Source organism: Macadamia integrifolia, chromosome 1 (assembly GCF_013358625.1).
Source record: "Macadamia integrifolia cultivar HAES 741 chromosome 1, SCU_Mint_v3, whole genome shotgun sequence".
Taxonomy (NCBI): Eukaryota; Viridiplantae; Streptophyta; class Magnoliopsida; order Proteales; family Proteaceae; genus Macadamia; species Macadamia integrifolia.
Window position 1 is genome coordinate 10,216,423 of NC_056557.1, and position 16,510 is coordinate 10,232,932.

At 36.4% G+C, this 16,510-nt stretch overlaps 1 protein-coding gene and 1 long non-coding RNA gene across 2 annotated transcripts; both read left to right on the forward strand.

The window, feature by feature from the left end:
* The first annotated feature begins 234 nt into the window (after positions 1 to 234).
* Positions 235 to 698, forward strand: LOC122077513. The gene is made up of 3 exons (XR_006139814.1): positions 235 to 346; positions 447 to 541; positions 644 to 698. It is a non-coding gene; the product is annotated as an uncharacterized LOC122077513 (long non-coding RNA).
* Positions 699 to 11,033: 10,335 nt separating this feature from the next.
* On the forward strand, positions 11,034 to 14,428 carry LOC122079320 (guanine nucleotide-binding protein subunit beta-like protein). The gene is made up of 2 exons (XM_042645697.1): positions 11,034 to 12,001; positions 14,179 to 14,428. The coding sequence occupies exons 1-2, from the start codon at positions 11,159 to 11,161 to the stop codon at positions 14,278 to 14,280; spliced, it is 945 nt and encodes a 314-aa protein (XP_042501631.1). The 5' UTR covers positions 11,034 to 11,158; the 3' UTR covers positions 14,281 to 14,428.
* The last annotated feature ends 2,082 nt before the right edge of the window (positions 14,429 to 16,510 follow it).

Here is a 16,510-nt window from a genome sequence, read left to right on the forward strand (position 1 = left end):
CCATCCGACAATTTCATTCCAAAGGTGTTAAAAAAGGAAAAATTTAGAACTTTCATTCCCAAGAAAGCAAAGCAACGTAGGGAGAGGATGAAGCGATTTCTTCTTCCTGTGTAGGTACCTCCATTCTCCTTCTTCTTCTCTTCTAACCTCTTTCTTCTTTCTTCTCTTCTAACCTCTTTCTTCTTTCTTCTCTTCTAAACCTCTTCATTTTCGTATGTGTCCAATGGTAGTCTCAGAGTATAGGTAAAGGGTTTTTGAACCATCGATGACAGATTCTAGATTCCAATGATAGAGATCGAGTTTAGAGCCAGATTCCAGCGATAGAGTTATAAAATCGCCAGTGTAGGTAAGCCGCTTCGTTGTTTGTTCTTCTTGTCTTCTAACCTCTTTCTTCTTCTTCTCTTCTAACATCTTTTCTTTCGTCTTCTTCTACTGCAATTACAAAGCACAAAGCAGGTGAAAGAGCCAATTTTTTTTGGAGTTTTTTTGACCACCGACGAGGGATTCCAAATTCCAGCGTTTAGAGCTTCATATTTTATAAGTGAAATTTGTTCTTAACCCTAAAATCAACCTTTAAAACCTCTCAAATTTCTTCTTCTTGTCTTCTAAACCTATTCTCTTTCTTCTTGTTCTGTAATCGCAGATCAGGTATACATACGTTTTCCTCTTTAGCCCTATGAAATCAATCATAGAGGGAAGACATAGGTAATTTCCCCAAATCGCAGAGTAGGTAAAGTCCGACAAACATATTTTTTATTAAGCTTTGTGCTTCATTTGGCTGCATATTTACGTTATTTTCCATCTATTCCAATCGGATTTTTTCTTCTTGAACTCTGATGAGAAAACCCTAAAAGAAAGATTCAGAGAGAGAGATTTTCTTCTTGAACTCTGATGAGAAAACCCTAAAAGAAAGATTCAGAGAGAGAGAGAGAGAGAGAGAGAGAGAGAGAGAGAGAGAGAGAGAGAGAGAGAGAGACAGAGTGAGGAGGGAGAGGGAGAAATCACTAGCAACAGAGCTAGTTCACTGATTTGCACACAGCACAGAGACACTCCTTCGCCCACATCTGTCGACTTCTTCACCTGAGAATCAGGTATATGTCTTTGGTTCACTATGATCTCTTCATTGTGGTTTGATTGGTTGTGTGCTCGTATCTCTGATATCTAGTTTGTGTATTTGGATTGATACATTTCATATTCTTTGTGAGATTTTTCTCCATTTTAGTGTCTTGGTTCAATTTGGATTTAAGGATTATACCTATTGCATGATCATTTTGTTGTTGGATATCAGAATAAGGTTCCTTTATTAGGGGTGAAAAAATAGTTGTATTTTCCTGCAAAGACTTGAGGTTTTCTTTCCTTTTATGCTATCCCCATGTATTTTTGGCTGGATATCAGATTAGGTTCATTTGTTGTTGGATTTCAATGAATTTATTTCCCCTATACTGTTACACTTCTAGACTCTAGACATATATTAATGTGTCTCAGAAATGAATGAATACTAAATTAGTTGTAATTATCTGTATAAAGAAATGAATACAAGTTTTTTCTCTGATGAAAAAATGAAAAGAATAGGAAATAGTTGCACAAATTTTTGTTCTTCTGCTTCAAGTTGGGTGTATTGCAAATTCATTCGACTTAGATCTCCATGAGTTTTCCCTGGACAAACGTGGGTTATATTTAGTATTAGTAACACAGAAACTCCCAGCAATACTCATGGAAATACTCATCATATTATCCTAAACTGAAATTAGGATTGCCACTCAGTATGGAAATGACTTAGATTTCCATAAGCTTTCTCTAGACAAATTTGGGTTATACATAGTAAGTTAGTAACACCTGGCAGTACTCATGGAATACTTGTCATATGACCCTAAACTGAAACTAGGATTGCCACTCAGTATGGGAAGAGATCTTTGATATCCTCTTGAGTAATTTGTTGCAGAAACAATGTAGTTTTTACTTTCTGAATTTTGTTCAAATGTTCATGATAGAAACAAAGGTGGGGGTGAATTACTTTACTAAAAATCCCATTTTCAGCTATAAAGTGAAGCTTTGAAGAATTTCCCCTCTTTTTTTTTTTCATGAGAAACCACTTTGTGAGTATGGATTCTCTAGATGGATCAGTGTTGCAGAGTTTTGGTATCACCTGAACTTTGTTATTTCTTTTTTTAGTGTTCAGTCTTTTTCAACCCAGTATGCTAACTTTTTACGCTAACTTATAAAGTCTAGCTGTTATGTCTGGAAGTAGTATCCCTACCGTTAAATGGTCAGAACTTGAGACCACTGTTTTCATTGAGGTAATGAAAGAAGCTGTAAAAAATGGACACAAATCTGGTAATTCATTTAACAAAACTGGATGGGAGGACATGACAAAGCAATTTCAGAAGGCTTTAAATCATACAGTTGGGAGAAAAAAATTACGCAACAAGATGAACAAGTTGAAACACGAGTACCAACAATTCAAGAGACTACTTGACACAACTGAATTTGGGTGGAACTCAATGACAAAATCAGTCACAGTTGATGATGAGTCTGTATGGGATAAGGCAATACAGGTACTATAGATCTCACCAGCTAGTTGAATTATTTCAAAATTAGATTGCAATGAGGAGTACTTTATACTAGTGATACAATGACTGTGTATGCAGGAAAATCCAGATTGGTTGAAATACAAGAAGTATGGACTAAACAACTGGCAAGATTTGAGCATGATATTTGGGGATGCCTATGCTAGAGGAAACTTAGGGATTGACAGTGCTCAAGATTTGGATTACAACGAAACTGATAATAGTGTGGATATTGAGTAAGTCTTTGAATCTCCTAGTACCCCAGTGCATTTGGGCATGACTGACACCTTCTATGAGGATACTCCTACTCTAACTCAGACTACTACAAGCGAAATCTTGATAGGACATCCACAGGACGAAGAAAAAAGAGCACCAATAAGGGAGATAGCCACGTCAATGACTTGTATGAGAAGTATTTATCCATTAAAATTGAGAAAGCATCTAGTAATTCCGTTACATCTTTTATTCGTGGTGGGGAAGGTGCATCTCATCTTCGATATTTCAATATGAGTGCATGTGAGGTGGTATTATCCTCCATACCTGATATGTCAAAGGAGACATATTTGAAGGCCACCAGTCGTATGTGTGCTGATCCTAGTTTGAGGGAGTTGTTTGTCTGTGCAGAGCCTGTTAAGAGGACTTGGCTTTTAGATGCCTTTGATGGTTGTGTTTGAATATTACTTTTGATAGTTTTGGATTCAGGATAATACTTTCGATGATGGCTACTTGTGTTTTATTTCTTTTTTTTTTTTTTAACTTGAGAAGTAGTTGTCAATTTATTACAATTATATCAAATGCATTATGTGAAACTTCTAGTGATAAAGAAGATATGATCATTCACATGAGAATGGAATTACTGAGTGAGACTGTATATATTTGGGAACCATGTAGAGATAGTATATTTCTAGGTGCTGTCATGATGCATAAGGTATTGAATGGGTATGCCAACAAATGTTATGAAGAGTTTAGGATGGAACGTCATGTCTTTCTCAACCTATGTGATTATGTTAGACATAGGGGTTGGTAAAAAGACATGACCAACATCCGAGTAGATGAACAACTTAGAATGTTCCTGTGGATTGTTGGGAAGGATTCAAGTAATAGGGACACCCAAAATCATTTCAAACACTCTAGAGAAACAGTTAGTTGAACATTCAATGTTGTCTTGATTGCAATGCAACGCCTGGCTAAGGAGAAAATCATACCATCATACATCAGTATGATACCGACAGAGATTGCACAAAACCCGAAATACTACCCTTTTTTCAAGATAAATCTATTAATATGATACATGTTTATAATTAAATATATGAATATTTATATTCTTATATGTAGTGACCATTTAATTGTCACTATATGTCATATCACTGTATTAGCGTCATAGATGGTACTCACATCCATGCGATAGTTCCAAGAGAGGATCAAACTCGCTATAGGAATCGGAAGGGGATCACAACTCAAAATGTGATGTGTGCATATTTATTTGACATTGCAATTCACATATGTATATACGGGATGAAAAGGTAGTGCAAATGATTATCGAGTACTTGAACAGGCAAGGAGTGATCCTCAATTGATTTTTTCACATCCACCTCTACCATCTACCGGACTACAAAGGGCTTAGAAGATCCTCAAGAATAGCAAAAGAGTTATTCAATTATAGACATTCATCACTTTGGAATGTCATTGAACGTACATTTGGGGTATTGAATTACAAATTTTAAATTTTAAGGCTAATGCACCAGTTCCCAGTGAAAGCTTAGACATCAATCATACTAGCATGTTGTGGGCTACACAACTATATTTGAGAAGAACATATTACTGATGCTGAATTCGTGGGGATGAGTGATGATTTAAAAGTTACAGAAGATGACTTGAATCCGCCACATGAAGATTTTGTTGATCATTCTGTATCACAATCTAGTCAATGAAATAGGACAAAAGAGATGAATGCCACTAGGCTAAGAATTACAAATGCAATGGCTAGACAGTAAAGGATGCCAAAACTAGTTGAAAACTAAAATCGATAACTATTTTGACAAAATTGAAAACCTAAATTGATGTTTCAAGTGATGTAGTACTTGTTTTATGTTACGTTTATGTATGTGGTACAAGTTGATATATTATTATGAATGTCATATATTTAGATGCTATATTAACTTCTTTGATATTTAAATTACTGTTACAGATGACTTCTTTTATGCCTCCACTCATAATAGCAAATTGTGAAATTTGGTGGAAGAGTTGTGGTAAATATACAACCAAGTCGAGTAAAAATATTGAAAGAGAATTTTTCAAATGTCAAGATTCATGTAATTTTTTCATGTGGGTGGACCAATTACATCTATGTAGATGTGGTAAAGGTCAATACAAAGTACGAATTGCGACAAAAGGTCCAAACAAGGGATAATATTTTCTATGTTGCCTAAATTCAACTGGAGTAATTTATTTCTACGATTGATCTATACCTATATACAATTTTAGATTTTTTTTAATTCAATGTTAAATTTCAACGACTCTAATCACATCTATTATTTGATATAAGCTGATAATCGTTGATATGATATGTTTGTATGGTTGAAAGATGAAAGACATGTCTCTACCATACAACATACATTATGTTTAGAAAGCTCAACATCAACATCATCCACACCACCGTCCATTTCGAACGAGTACATGAAAGAAAATTTGGAAGAAACACTTAAAAGGATTAGAGGACCAAACAAATAAGATAAAAGACATCCTTTATGCATTCAAGTAATTATGTAATAATTAACTTGGACAAGGCATTATTAGTTCTGTATTTTATTCATCCTTTTGAAACCATGTTTTTTTTTTCGTTGGTATGTAATACTTTATTGTCCCAAAGGATTTTTATGCTTATAGTATTTTAATGTTATTTCTATAATTATTGACTTAAAAGAAAAGAAAAGAGAGAAAGAGAGAGAGAGAAAAAAAAAAAAAAAGGTTTTTAAAACAAGTATTACCAAACAGCAAAACTATCATTTTTTTGTTATGAAACTGTTCTAAAAATAGATTCACCAAACAGCCTTAAATCGTTTATGATGTTTTGACACAGAAACTGAAATTTCCGTTTTTGACATGAAATGGAGTTTCTGAAATAGAAACGATACCAAACGAGCTTTTAGTGAAAAATAGTTGCATTGCAACCAAAATTCCAACACATAATGAAGAAATGTTTGCTTTTTCAAAGTAAGTGGTCCCTCCTATAAGGAAATGGATTGTGATTTGGATTTTCTTTTCAAAGTGGTCTTGGGAATTTTTTCTTTGGATCTATGTACCTCTTTCTTAGGGCCCGTTTGATAACGTTTCTACCTTTTCTGTTTCAAGAAACGGTAGAAACATAAATTTCCGTTTCTAGAAACAGAAACGGAATTGAAGGTGTTTGATAAGTCATGTTTTTAAAAGTCGATAATAACCAATAAAAGAATGGCCACAAGTCGTTTCCAGAAACGGCAAAACAAGTTGAACTTGTTTCGCCTAGGTCGTTTCTTGAACCATAAATAAGTAAAAATTTCTATTTCTATTTCTGAAAATAAGTGAAACGAAACAGTTTTATCAAACGCTTTTTACTCCGTTTCTGCTGTTTCTGGAAACAAAAAGGGCAGAAACACGTTTCTTGAAACGTTATCAAACGGGCCCTTAGTTTAGGTTGACCATTAAGGCATGTGCTCTTAGGTTAGGGCTTTGTATTGGTAGCTGTACTTTATGTTCATTTCCCTTAGGCTTAGTTTGTTTGGTAAAAATAAATAAAATGGGAGAATGCATGAGAAACATTTCCTTAAAATATAAAAAATCTTGGTTGTTTGTTTGTTGGATGCGAAACTTATCAGATAATGTTATTTAATGCAATAATTGTGGTCTGTTGAGTGATAATTAATTTTTCTCACACCATTCACTTTCAAATTGGTAAGACTTCATGAAAAAATTATTTTGTGTCTATCTCTCTTTCTCCTATTTCCTCTTTTTTCCAATAAAATTCTACCCAGTTTCATTTTTCTCTCTTTCCCATAGAGGTTGACCTCATTAAAAATTACGTATTCCATTATTTCTTTTTCTTATCAACCCAACCCACAACATGTGTAATACACTTCACAAGTTTTTCAACCATTTCTATCCATCAAACAAATGGGGGCTTAATGTTCTGAAGATTTGATATTCTATATACCTATTGAAATTTCAATTAAAATAAAAAATTCCTTTGAATGGGCAAATGGGTAGAGAACATACCAGGTTCTCTTACAAAATTAATTCATACACATGAAATCCAAGCAAAAAAAAGCTGAGTGATGGATTCTATATATGTAGATCAGATCCTACGAGAATCTAATTAATCCACACTCAAATGGGTACCACCACAGTACATACATCACCAATCATATACGTTCACAACAATATCTTCTAAACAAAGAGAAAACTAAGGGGAAACCTTGAGCATTACTCCGTGAAAGAGAGATGAAAAGAGAGAGAGCGAGAGAGAGAGAGAGAGAGAGAGAGAGAGAGCTAGAAGCTTGATGAAGTAATGTAAATAAGTAATGGTGTCTTTTCACGACCATTATACAAAGACGCAATCAACAAAAGCTAATCAACTCAATGGATCTTCTTTGGATCACTCCCACGGTTCAAGGGATCCATACCTTGTATTGGCTGTATTGGCCGGCCAATATGTATTGGTACAGCCATTATGTATCGGTATCACTGGTACCTAATATTGATATCGTAGTAATAGTTTTTATACAGAAACAAGTAAAATAGTCTCAAAAAATGAAAAGAACTATTGTATCGATATTTTGAAGGACAAAATGGTTCACTCTAGTCCAATACAATTGATCTACACTGATATTGATATCGATGGAGACCAATATGGGTGTCAAAACTGACACCTAAGACCTTGACCACTCCACCTTCTTCCTTATCTCTACAAGTAGGTAAAATGTATACTTTGCATGGAATAAACTTATGTGAAAATGTTTTCTGTCCGGGAGTGTACTCTGCAACCCTAGGCCCCTTCGTCTATCTATAATTTCCTCTTCTCCAATGACCACTTTACCCCTTGAGAATGAAGCTTTTTCAAGGGTAGTGGTTGGGTATTTCCTATTGATTTAGGCTACATTTCCAGACAAGAAACTCTTCTTTGATTTATATATGCGATCTTTGCATTTGTCACATGGAAACTTGTCATTATCAGTACAAAAGGTAAGTGGAAGGGCTCATTTGAGTCTCTGGCCGACCTTCATAGCTAGAGTAGCTTTTGAGAGAGAGAGAGAGAGAGAGAGAGAGAGTTTTTATTACTATTACTAATATTATTATTTTTTGAGTAGAAGAAAATTTCATTCATAAATTATGTGTGGAACTCATGGCAAGAGTAATACACATTTTTTTGATCCATGGATTAGAATTGGGCCAAACTATTGTGCATGACATTAGCCATAGTCCTCCTAATCACGGAATCAACCAAATTATTAATCTCATTTTAAATAAAACTAAAATTATAATCAACAATAAAAGAAGATAGATGCATAATATCCTCATAAATAGACCTGATCTTCAAAGGAGAGAACATGCAATTTCCTTTTCAAAGTAAAAATAACATCTTTTATCATCATATTCAACAAGCAACTTCTCATAATCTTTTGAGTCAAATCACAATGTTTATTTATTTATTTCTATATTAAATGATACCTGATAGGGTCAGAATATGACGTTATGTGGCTCAATAATTTATAAGGGCTTCTACTTCGCACTAGTGATGTGGGAAAATTTTTTATTGCTACCCGGGTTGCACCTACCTGCAAACAGCCTAAGAAATGGAATAATTTATTTCCTTCTAGGGTATATAAATACACTGTTAGATTATAATATTTTTCAAAATACCTTTTTAAATTTCATTATTTTTTACTGCCATATAGGATTGTAACGCAGACTACAGCTAAATTTGATTAAGTGGTGTAGCTGTCATACCACCATGGTGATTACCAACCCCACCACACCCCCCACCCCCAACTAATTTGGGTGTCTGGTCGACCTTCACAGCTACAGTAGTTTGAGATGATCTTACAGAGAGAGAGATATGTACCTTTTGCCTCCACCAGAGTCATGGTTGCCAACAGCCAAGAGGTCTACTCCAAGTGAGTGAGCTGCCTTGCATATCACTGCTTTGGCTTCTTCCACCATGGATTTGATTTCATAAGAGATCTGACAAAAAAAAAAAAAAAAACAACTCAGACGAGCCTTCAGTGTCTCAAACAGATATTAATGCTCTCTCATTGTATTCCATGGCAACCATGATCTCTCTCTCTCTCTCTCTCTCTCTCTCTCTCAATTGAACTCTCCTAAAGTACCTCTTTAATTGTTCTCACAGCTCACATTTAGTTGCATATCCATAGACTCTCCTTGACTAGGAAAAATGTGTTGAATTCTCGTGAACATAGTTGGTTTCAGGGATTCGGATCCTCTCCATAGAGCCTATGGACCATAGAGTGATACCATGGCTAGGAGGACCCAGGCACATGCCTCAAGGTCACCCCAACTGTGAAATCACTCTATGGTCCAATGGTTCTATGGAGAAGAATCTTATCCTGATTTTAGTGGGGCCTAATCAGTTTGGTACCTATCTAAGGCCCTATATTGTTTTTGCTCATTTAAGTAATCAGGCCTCGTAAGTTAGGACATGGATATTTTTATCTGGTCCAACGATTAATTTCGGACCACAATTGGGTTTAAGATAGTTGTATTAATTAGGATTTAAAAGGCCTAATAAACTAATTGAGCTATCCTTAAATGGATTATAAATGATCCTTAAATGAGCTAATCGGGCCTATAAATAAAAAATTATTGATAGGTCACAATATTCGATCTATTAGTCAGGAAATCATTAGGCTTGTAGTGTGATCGTCCAATTATTCTTGAGGTCGACATGTTTAGTAATCGATCAGTCACTCTTGAACCAATGGAGTTGGTAGCCTAGTGGTGAAAATGCTCTCAACCCATCAACGCTCAAGTGGCTGGTTGTGGATTAGAGTCTTCGCATGTGCACTATTGCCCATTGGTCCTGCGGAAGTATTGCTTACCATACAGGGTTTGTCCTGAGGGCTATGGTCAATACCATGGAGCATCTTTTTTTTGTTACCAAAAAAAAAAAAGATCAGTTAGTCTTGGGCTTCATTCGTTCCTTTTAGATTGGGCCTAGGCTGAATTGTTTAACCTAAACCAACCTGAACCCACCTTAAGCCCAGTCATGGCCATGCTGAATTGTTCAACCTATACGATGGACTTGAGCTAGAATTGTGAAGCCCAACGCTGAGAATGGCGTGAGGCATTGGGTTGAGCCCAACCGGACCCAACCCAACACTACCTTTCATCAAGCTAATGAACAAACGACAGGGGTAAAAAAGAGACGGAAAAGTCATTATGCACCCAGGTGAATAGAAAACCTCTTCCTTGTTTGAATACTGAATATGTCATCATCAAATTCCATTCCCTATTATCTGATAGGAGAATTTTTTTTTTTTTTTTTTGGGAAAAAAAATGGGGTTTTCCCCACTATATGGTTAGATTCATCACACAATAAATATATTTTTTTTTTGGTAATCACACAATTAATCTTAGGATTTACAAACTCATGTAGAGTTTTTAGTATATTCCTCAAAATACCCTCCCGCATGTATATAGCCCCACGATCAAGAGATTTCCCTTCATCATAGATTAAGGAAAACTTAGTTCTATCTGAATTACTCATTCTCAATTGAATAAGAAGGTCAGAGATCCTGTGGATTATGAGACTAGGTGAAGGAAACTTGATTCATAAAAAAAGGAAAAATTACATGATCACTCACTTTTTTGTTTTTCTTTACAAAACTATGTACCCAAAGTTTTAGTTAACAAAAGTATCCAATATAAGGTTTGGGTTTCAAAACTGACCACTCAATGTTTCAATTAACAAAAATATCCAAAATCATGTTTAAGTTTACAAAACTATCCACCCAAAGTTTCAGTTAGCAAAAATACCTGATTGTATGTGAAAGACGAAAGAGAATCATTGTTTTGTTTAGTTTTGTAAATCCAAACCTAATTTTGGGTATTTTATTAACTTAAACTCAAAAATGGATAATCATATAATTTTCCCTAAAAAATATACTATGGATAATCATATAATTTGCCCTAAAAAACTATACTTCCTATGAAACTTTTGCTCCTTTTGACATTTCCAAAGTCCCATTTTGGAATTGGACCCTTGAAGTTCTTGCCTTGGCCCGGCCTTGGCTATGTTGAGAGTTCGTTCCTGGCCCAGCCTAACATTGCTCGACGTTACCTATTCCGGTTCGAGCGCAATCCGAATGGCTGAGATCTGGACCGCGCACCTCGTGCATTCCCAATTCCCAAACCCTAGCTCTCATTGAGGAATCGGCTCTCTCCCTCGATCTAGTCTCTCCCCCCCCCCCCCCCCACACCAAAAACCCCAAATTCGAGTATTGATTCTTCTCTACTATAAAACCCTAATCTGATAATTAGGGTTTCTCTATTTATCTCTTCTCTACTCCTTTCTCCAAGCACAAGCAGAGAAAGATACCATGGCGGAATCTCTGGTGCTTAGAGGGGTGATGAAGGGTCACTCAGACATGGTGACCGCGATCGCCACTCCCATCGACAACTCGGACATGATCGTCTCTTCTTCTCGTGACAAATCGGTCCTTGTCTGGCATCTCACGAAGGAGGAAAGCGCATACGGTGTCCCTCGTCGCCGTCTAACCGGCCATTCTCACTTTGTCCAAGACGTCGTTCTCTCGTCTGACGGTCAGTTCGCTCTCTCTGGTTCCTGGGACGGCGAGCTTAGACTCTGGGATCTCAACACTGGTGTCACTACTCGTCGTTTCGTTGGACACACCAAGGATGTCCTCTCCGTTGCATTCTCAATCGACAATCGTCAGATCGTTTCGGCTTCCCGTGACCGATCGATCAAGCTGTGGAACACACTTGGCGAATGCAAGTACACCATTCAAGACGAGAATAGCCACACCAATTGGGTTAGCTGTGTGAGATTCAGTCCTAACACATTCCAGCCCACCATCGTTTCTGGATCTTGGGATCGCACCGTCAAGGTCTGGAATCTCACCAATTGTAAGCTTCGCTGCACATTGGCTGGTCATGGTGGGTATGTGAACACAGTTGCGGTTTCCCCTGATGGGTCTCTGTGTGCCAGTGGTGGGAAGGATGGTGTGACGCTGCTATGGGACTTAGCTGAGGGAAAGAGGCTTTATTCGCTCGATGCTGGGGCTATTATTCATTCTCTATGCTTCAGTCCGAATAGGTATTGGCTTTGCGCGGCCACGCAGGAGAGTGTTAAGATTTGGGATCTGGAGAGCAAGAGCATTGTTCAGGACTTGAAACCCGACGCACCCACTGGCAAGAATCAGGTATATTTGGTTTTAGAGTTGACATTTAATTGTTTGATTATTTACTCTGTAGGACTACATATTCAACTTATTTTTCTTTCAATTTTTGGTTCCTTAGCTTGGCCCATCACAGGCATACTTGGTATATTTCTTATCATTGGATGTTGTTGAAATAGATAGTGAAATTAAGTGGATTTTTTTGTCTGATATCTTTAAACTCTCCACCTGTAAGGGGACTTTCTTTTCTTTGTTGTCATGTTATTGTCATATGGAAGAATCACCAAAAGTAGATGTTTTGGGGGGGGGGGGTTTCATAATATTGAAGTTGATTTATGGAACAAAATTTAAAATGTCAGTCAGATATAATTCCTTTATATGAAGGAATGAAAGAACGCTTTTCATGTATCTGTTTATGATTGTATGAGCCATGCATACATGATTCCTTGATTAGAAAACTCATTAGGAGATTTCCCTTGATCATAAAAACCAAAATCAGTAGATTTCCCGTTCGGATACTCAATTCAGCTCATTCTTATGACAAATAATTGGGTTTATTGAAATATTTTTTTTCTTCTGGTTCTCTATATTTTGGGATGTATTTTTCTTTTAATTCAGAAACACTATTGTTTCCTACTAAAGTCCGATCAATTTTTTTCTCACCCCTACTAAAGTCCAATCAATTTTTTCGTGACCCCCTGGCTCTGGTGCTCACGCCACTTTCATTTGGAGTCTTGGACCATCTCAGTTGTACCTTCCATTGCCCACTCCTTTGTTTCTTCTGAAGCACACTTTTCCGATCTCATACTCTTGTCACTCATCCTCCCGAGCCTTCATTTCAATTTTATATTAACCTTATGTTGTTGCATTTATGTGTGGTAATCTGCTGGGTGAAGCATTTCTGTTCTTACAGTGTAATTTCATAAATTTAATTTCACTGTTTGAATCAATCATTAGACACTCCATGTGATCATCTCCAGTTCATCCACCCAATTCTGATGTTGTGGTTAACATGTAATTCAATTTATCATTTCTCAGACTTTATGATAAACTTTCAAGAAAAATTATTGGTCTTGGTATTTTTTAATTGTCAATCTTAATGCCTGATTCCTGAGTCTTAATTGTTCATTTCAATGTCTTTTCGATTTTAATTTCACTCGTTCTTCCTGTTTAAATATCTGACTTATGTTTGGACCTTCTGATCTTAAAATATCCAATCTAACTGACTTATGCCCTGTACTGTTGTCTGTCATTACTATGTGAGTGGTGTTGCAGATGCATCCAATTAACTAATTCTCTCAATTATTTGTTTCTTGTTGAAACACATTGTGTTGTTTTCAGTTACATGTGTTTGCAAACTTACAATATCTGACATTCCTACTGTTGGGTGGAAGCAGTTATTATATACAATTTTTTTTCTTCCTGTTTTCCTGTTGCGGCAAAAATTTGTTGATTAAAACCTGACTATTGGTTTGATATTGCTCAGAGCATTATAGTCTTATGAACGGAGGGTTGTCCAATTGTGGTATTACTCAAAGAAGAGCCTTTGCATTCACTTTTTGTTCATTATAACATCCTTGATTGTGCCTTGAAAGCATGATGTATGGTCATTATCATAGATTCCCTTAGAACATTAGTCTAGTGAAGATTTATGGTAAGTAGTTCTCTATGATAGAGACTTGAAAACCAGATGAAACTCTAGCATCATTATCTGCTTGAATTAAAAAAGTCTAGCAGTAACTGAGACTTGAGGTGTTCTGCGTGGATTAAAAGATGTAGTGTCTCAGCCTGCCACCTTTTTGTCCAGTATTGGTAGTTTCAACGAGTGTCACTGTACTCTGCAGTAAATATGTGGAAATTTGTTGAATGTGTAAGATGAAGTGTATGCCAAGATCATAAGTTTGTGATATGATTGCGGAGTGACGGTTGCTACAAGCTGAAAGTGCTGTTTTACAAAATTTTGCTTAATGAGTTATATAGAAATGTCTCAGCTGCCCAATGTAGAGACCTGTGTTAGGCAGTTCAGTGTGCTGTTTTATGTTGCAGGGTGAAGTGTGTTGAAAAGCTCAGAGCATCAACAGCCCCTTGTCGGCAATGGCATTAGCATTTTTCGTGTTATAATGTCATACATTCTGTAGGCTGATAATGAGTTAAAGCAAGATTTCAGTTTTCTGAGTGCTTTTTTTTGTTGTGTTATGCAGATGTTGTATTGTACCAGCTTGAGTTGGAGCGCAGATGGAAGCACCTTGTTCACTGGTTACACCGATGGTACAATAAGGGTTTGGGGAATCGGACGCTATTAGGAGCTCTTATCAGTGATTAGGCTTTTGGAGATAATCCTTTTTTCTTTCCTGGTTCTAACGTATCAGTCATAATTTTGGTTGAACATTGAACATGTAGGAAGATTATGAATCTCTTTTCTTGGTTGAATCTTGACTTTATAATGGTGAAGTCTTGGTCTATTGGATGGTTAAATTAGGGAATTTTGATAATTAGAAAATTTAAGAGATACAATTGCTCAGGCAATGTATTCCTCCAATAATTGATATTGTGATCTGTGGTTTGAAGAAATTCCACCCAGACAGAAATTCTCCCTGCCTACAATTGCCCTTTTGAGAGCAGCAGCTGAGTGGAGAATGTTGTATGGACGTGCATCATAGGGCTACTCAAATGAAAATATGGTTCGTTTTAATGTGGAAATGAAGCTGGGAGATCGGGAACTGAACAGAACAACATTGATGCTATACTGGTTGGAAATGGATTTACCATTAATAACTTTGAGATTCTCTGCATTTTGTGGAATTTAATGTTGAAAAGATGCGAGAAATACAGAGCATGGAAATTAAGATCATGGGGAATTGCCTAATTCTGAGTTTTTGATGGAGGGATGATCAACCTTTATGTTTTCTTGGATGGAAATTCATTCTTTAATCTTGCAAACTTGTACGTAATGATGTCCGTTAAGTTTTCACTGAATTCAGTGGACTGTGAGTGACCTCGTAATAACCTCAAGGAACAGCTGAACTCGTTTGGCAAAACAAGCTTAGAATAAGATTGGTTCATTCTTGAATGTCAATAAAACAAGTTTAGAATACTCTGCCCTATACCTAATAACTGTAGAAGTAATTTCACTCCACACCGGGTTGACATAGAATCTTGGCTCTACCACTTATTAGGCAATTGGGTAGAACTCATCTTCAAAAACTAATGCAAGGTGTGGAATTTGTTTTTGATTTTGCTTTTTGTTTTTTGTTTTTTTTTTTTGTTTTTTGTTTTTTGTTTTTTTGTTTTTTGTTTTGCTGACGATTAAAAAAAAAAAAAAGGTGGGATTTATAGGTTGCATACAGCTTATTCTGAAATAATTTGACATATCTTTGGAAAAGGAAGCAGTTGCAGTAGGATGGCAAACATGCGGTTTATCGTTTACCACATTGGACAACCTGGACAGAACATGGGTAAACACGTCTATTTACATAAATTTAATACTTCATAACTTGACAGAGCAGCCTAACAATTTAATTCCTTGAAACTTCAGAGATTTCTCTCCATTTTTTTTTTTTTTTTTTTTTGGCCTTGTGGTTGGGGTGGGGGAGCATAACTCCCCCATCCCTTAACCCTAAAAAACTTTTGAGTTTTTTCTTATTCTCTTTTGGCTTTGGGGTTGGAGTGGGGGAGCATTACTCTCCCATTCCATCCCATTCCATAAACCTCCTTAGAAAAAAGAGATGGGAATTGGTCTTTGAGATCAGTTGTCCATGGCTAGAGTTTACCACCAAGGACGACACCTTGCAAGTATTGACTCTTACTTCTAATGACTGAAAAAGGTTTTGTTCAAAGAAGATAACCTTTAGTGGTATCACTATCAATTTTACTCACCTTGCCAGTCATACCCAACATTCATTTGGAGGGTGCGGATAAAGGTTTTTTCTATTTAGGCTAGGCGAGTAGTTTTAAGGTAATACAAATAGAAACATAACATATGTGACTCAATAATATAGGAAAATTAAGCTTATTTGAACGGTCTAGTCTTGATTCTTGATAGGCTTATCAAGGTGACTCATCCCATTGTGCCACGTGGAATGATTATGTGGCATTTAGTGAACTTATCAAGCATGTATATTGAATTATGCTATGCTCCAATTAAGTAATGTGCCTATTGGTATCTCCAATTGAGCTGGAAATTGGCCTTGCATTCAATACCTAAGTACAGAATAGAAAAAACTGCATGAAGGATTTTGGGTTTCGACAATTGAAAGAAAGCTCTATTTCTATGGTACGGGGGTTGATCTTCCTTCGCACATTAGTGAGGGGCTAGTAATGGATGTCATGTCTAGACTTAGATTTTGCTTCCAAAGATAGTGTTTGTGGGCCCTTGTTGATGACAATGCCAAAGGTGAAAGTTTCATTCTCGCTTTGTGGTTGTTTTGATTGGGAATACCCAATATTTTAGCTAAAATAATTCTTTGGTGTCTCTTTAAGAGGGAGCATGAGAAATTGACTTAGTAAACAAGTAAGTGGCATCAATTGATATCT

Coding starts and splice junctions, on each gene's coding strand:
- LOC122079320 (XM_042645697.1), top strand. CDS start 11,159: ATGGCGGAATCTCTGGTGCTTAGAGGGGTGATGAAGGGTCACTCAGAC. Junction 12,002..14,178: donor CACCCACTGGCAAGAATCAG/GTATATTTGGTT, acceptor TGTGTTATGCAG/ATGTTGTATTGTACCAGCTT.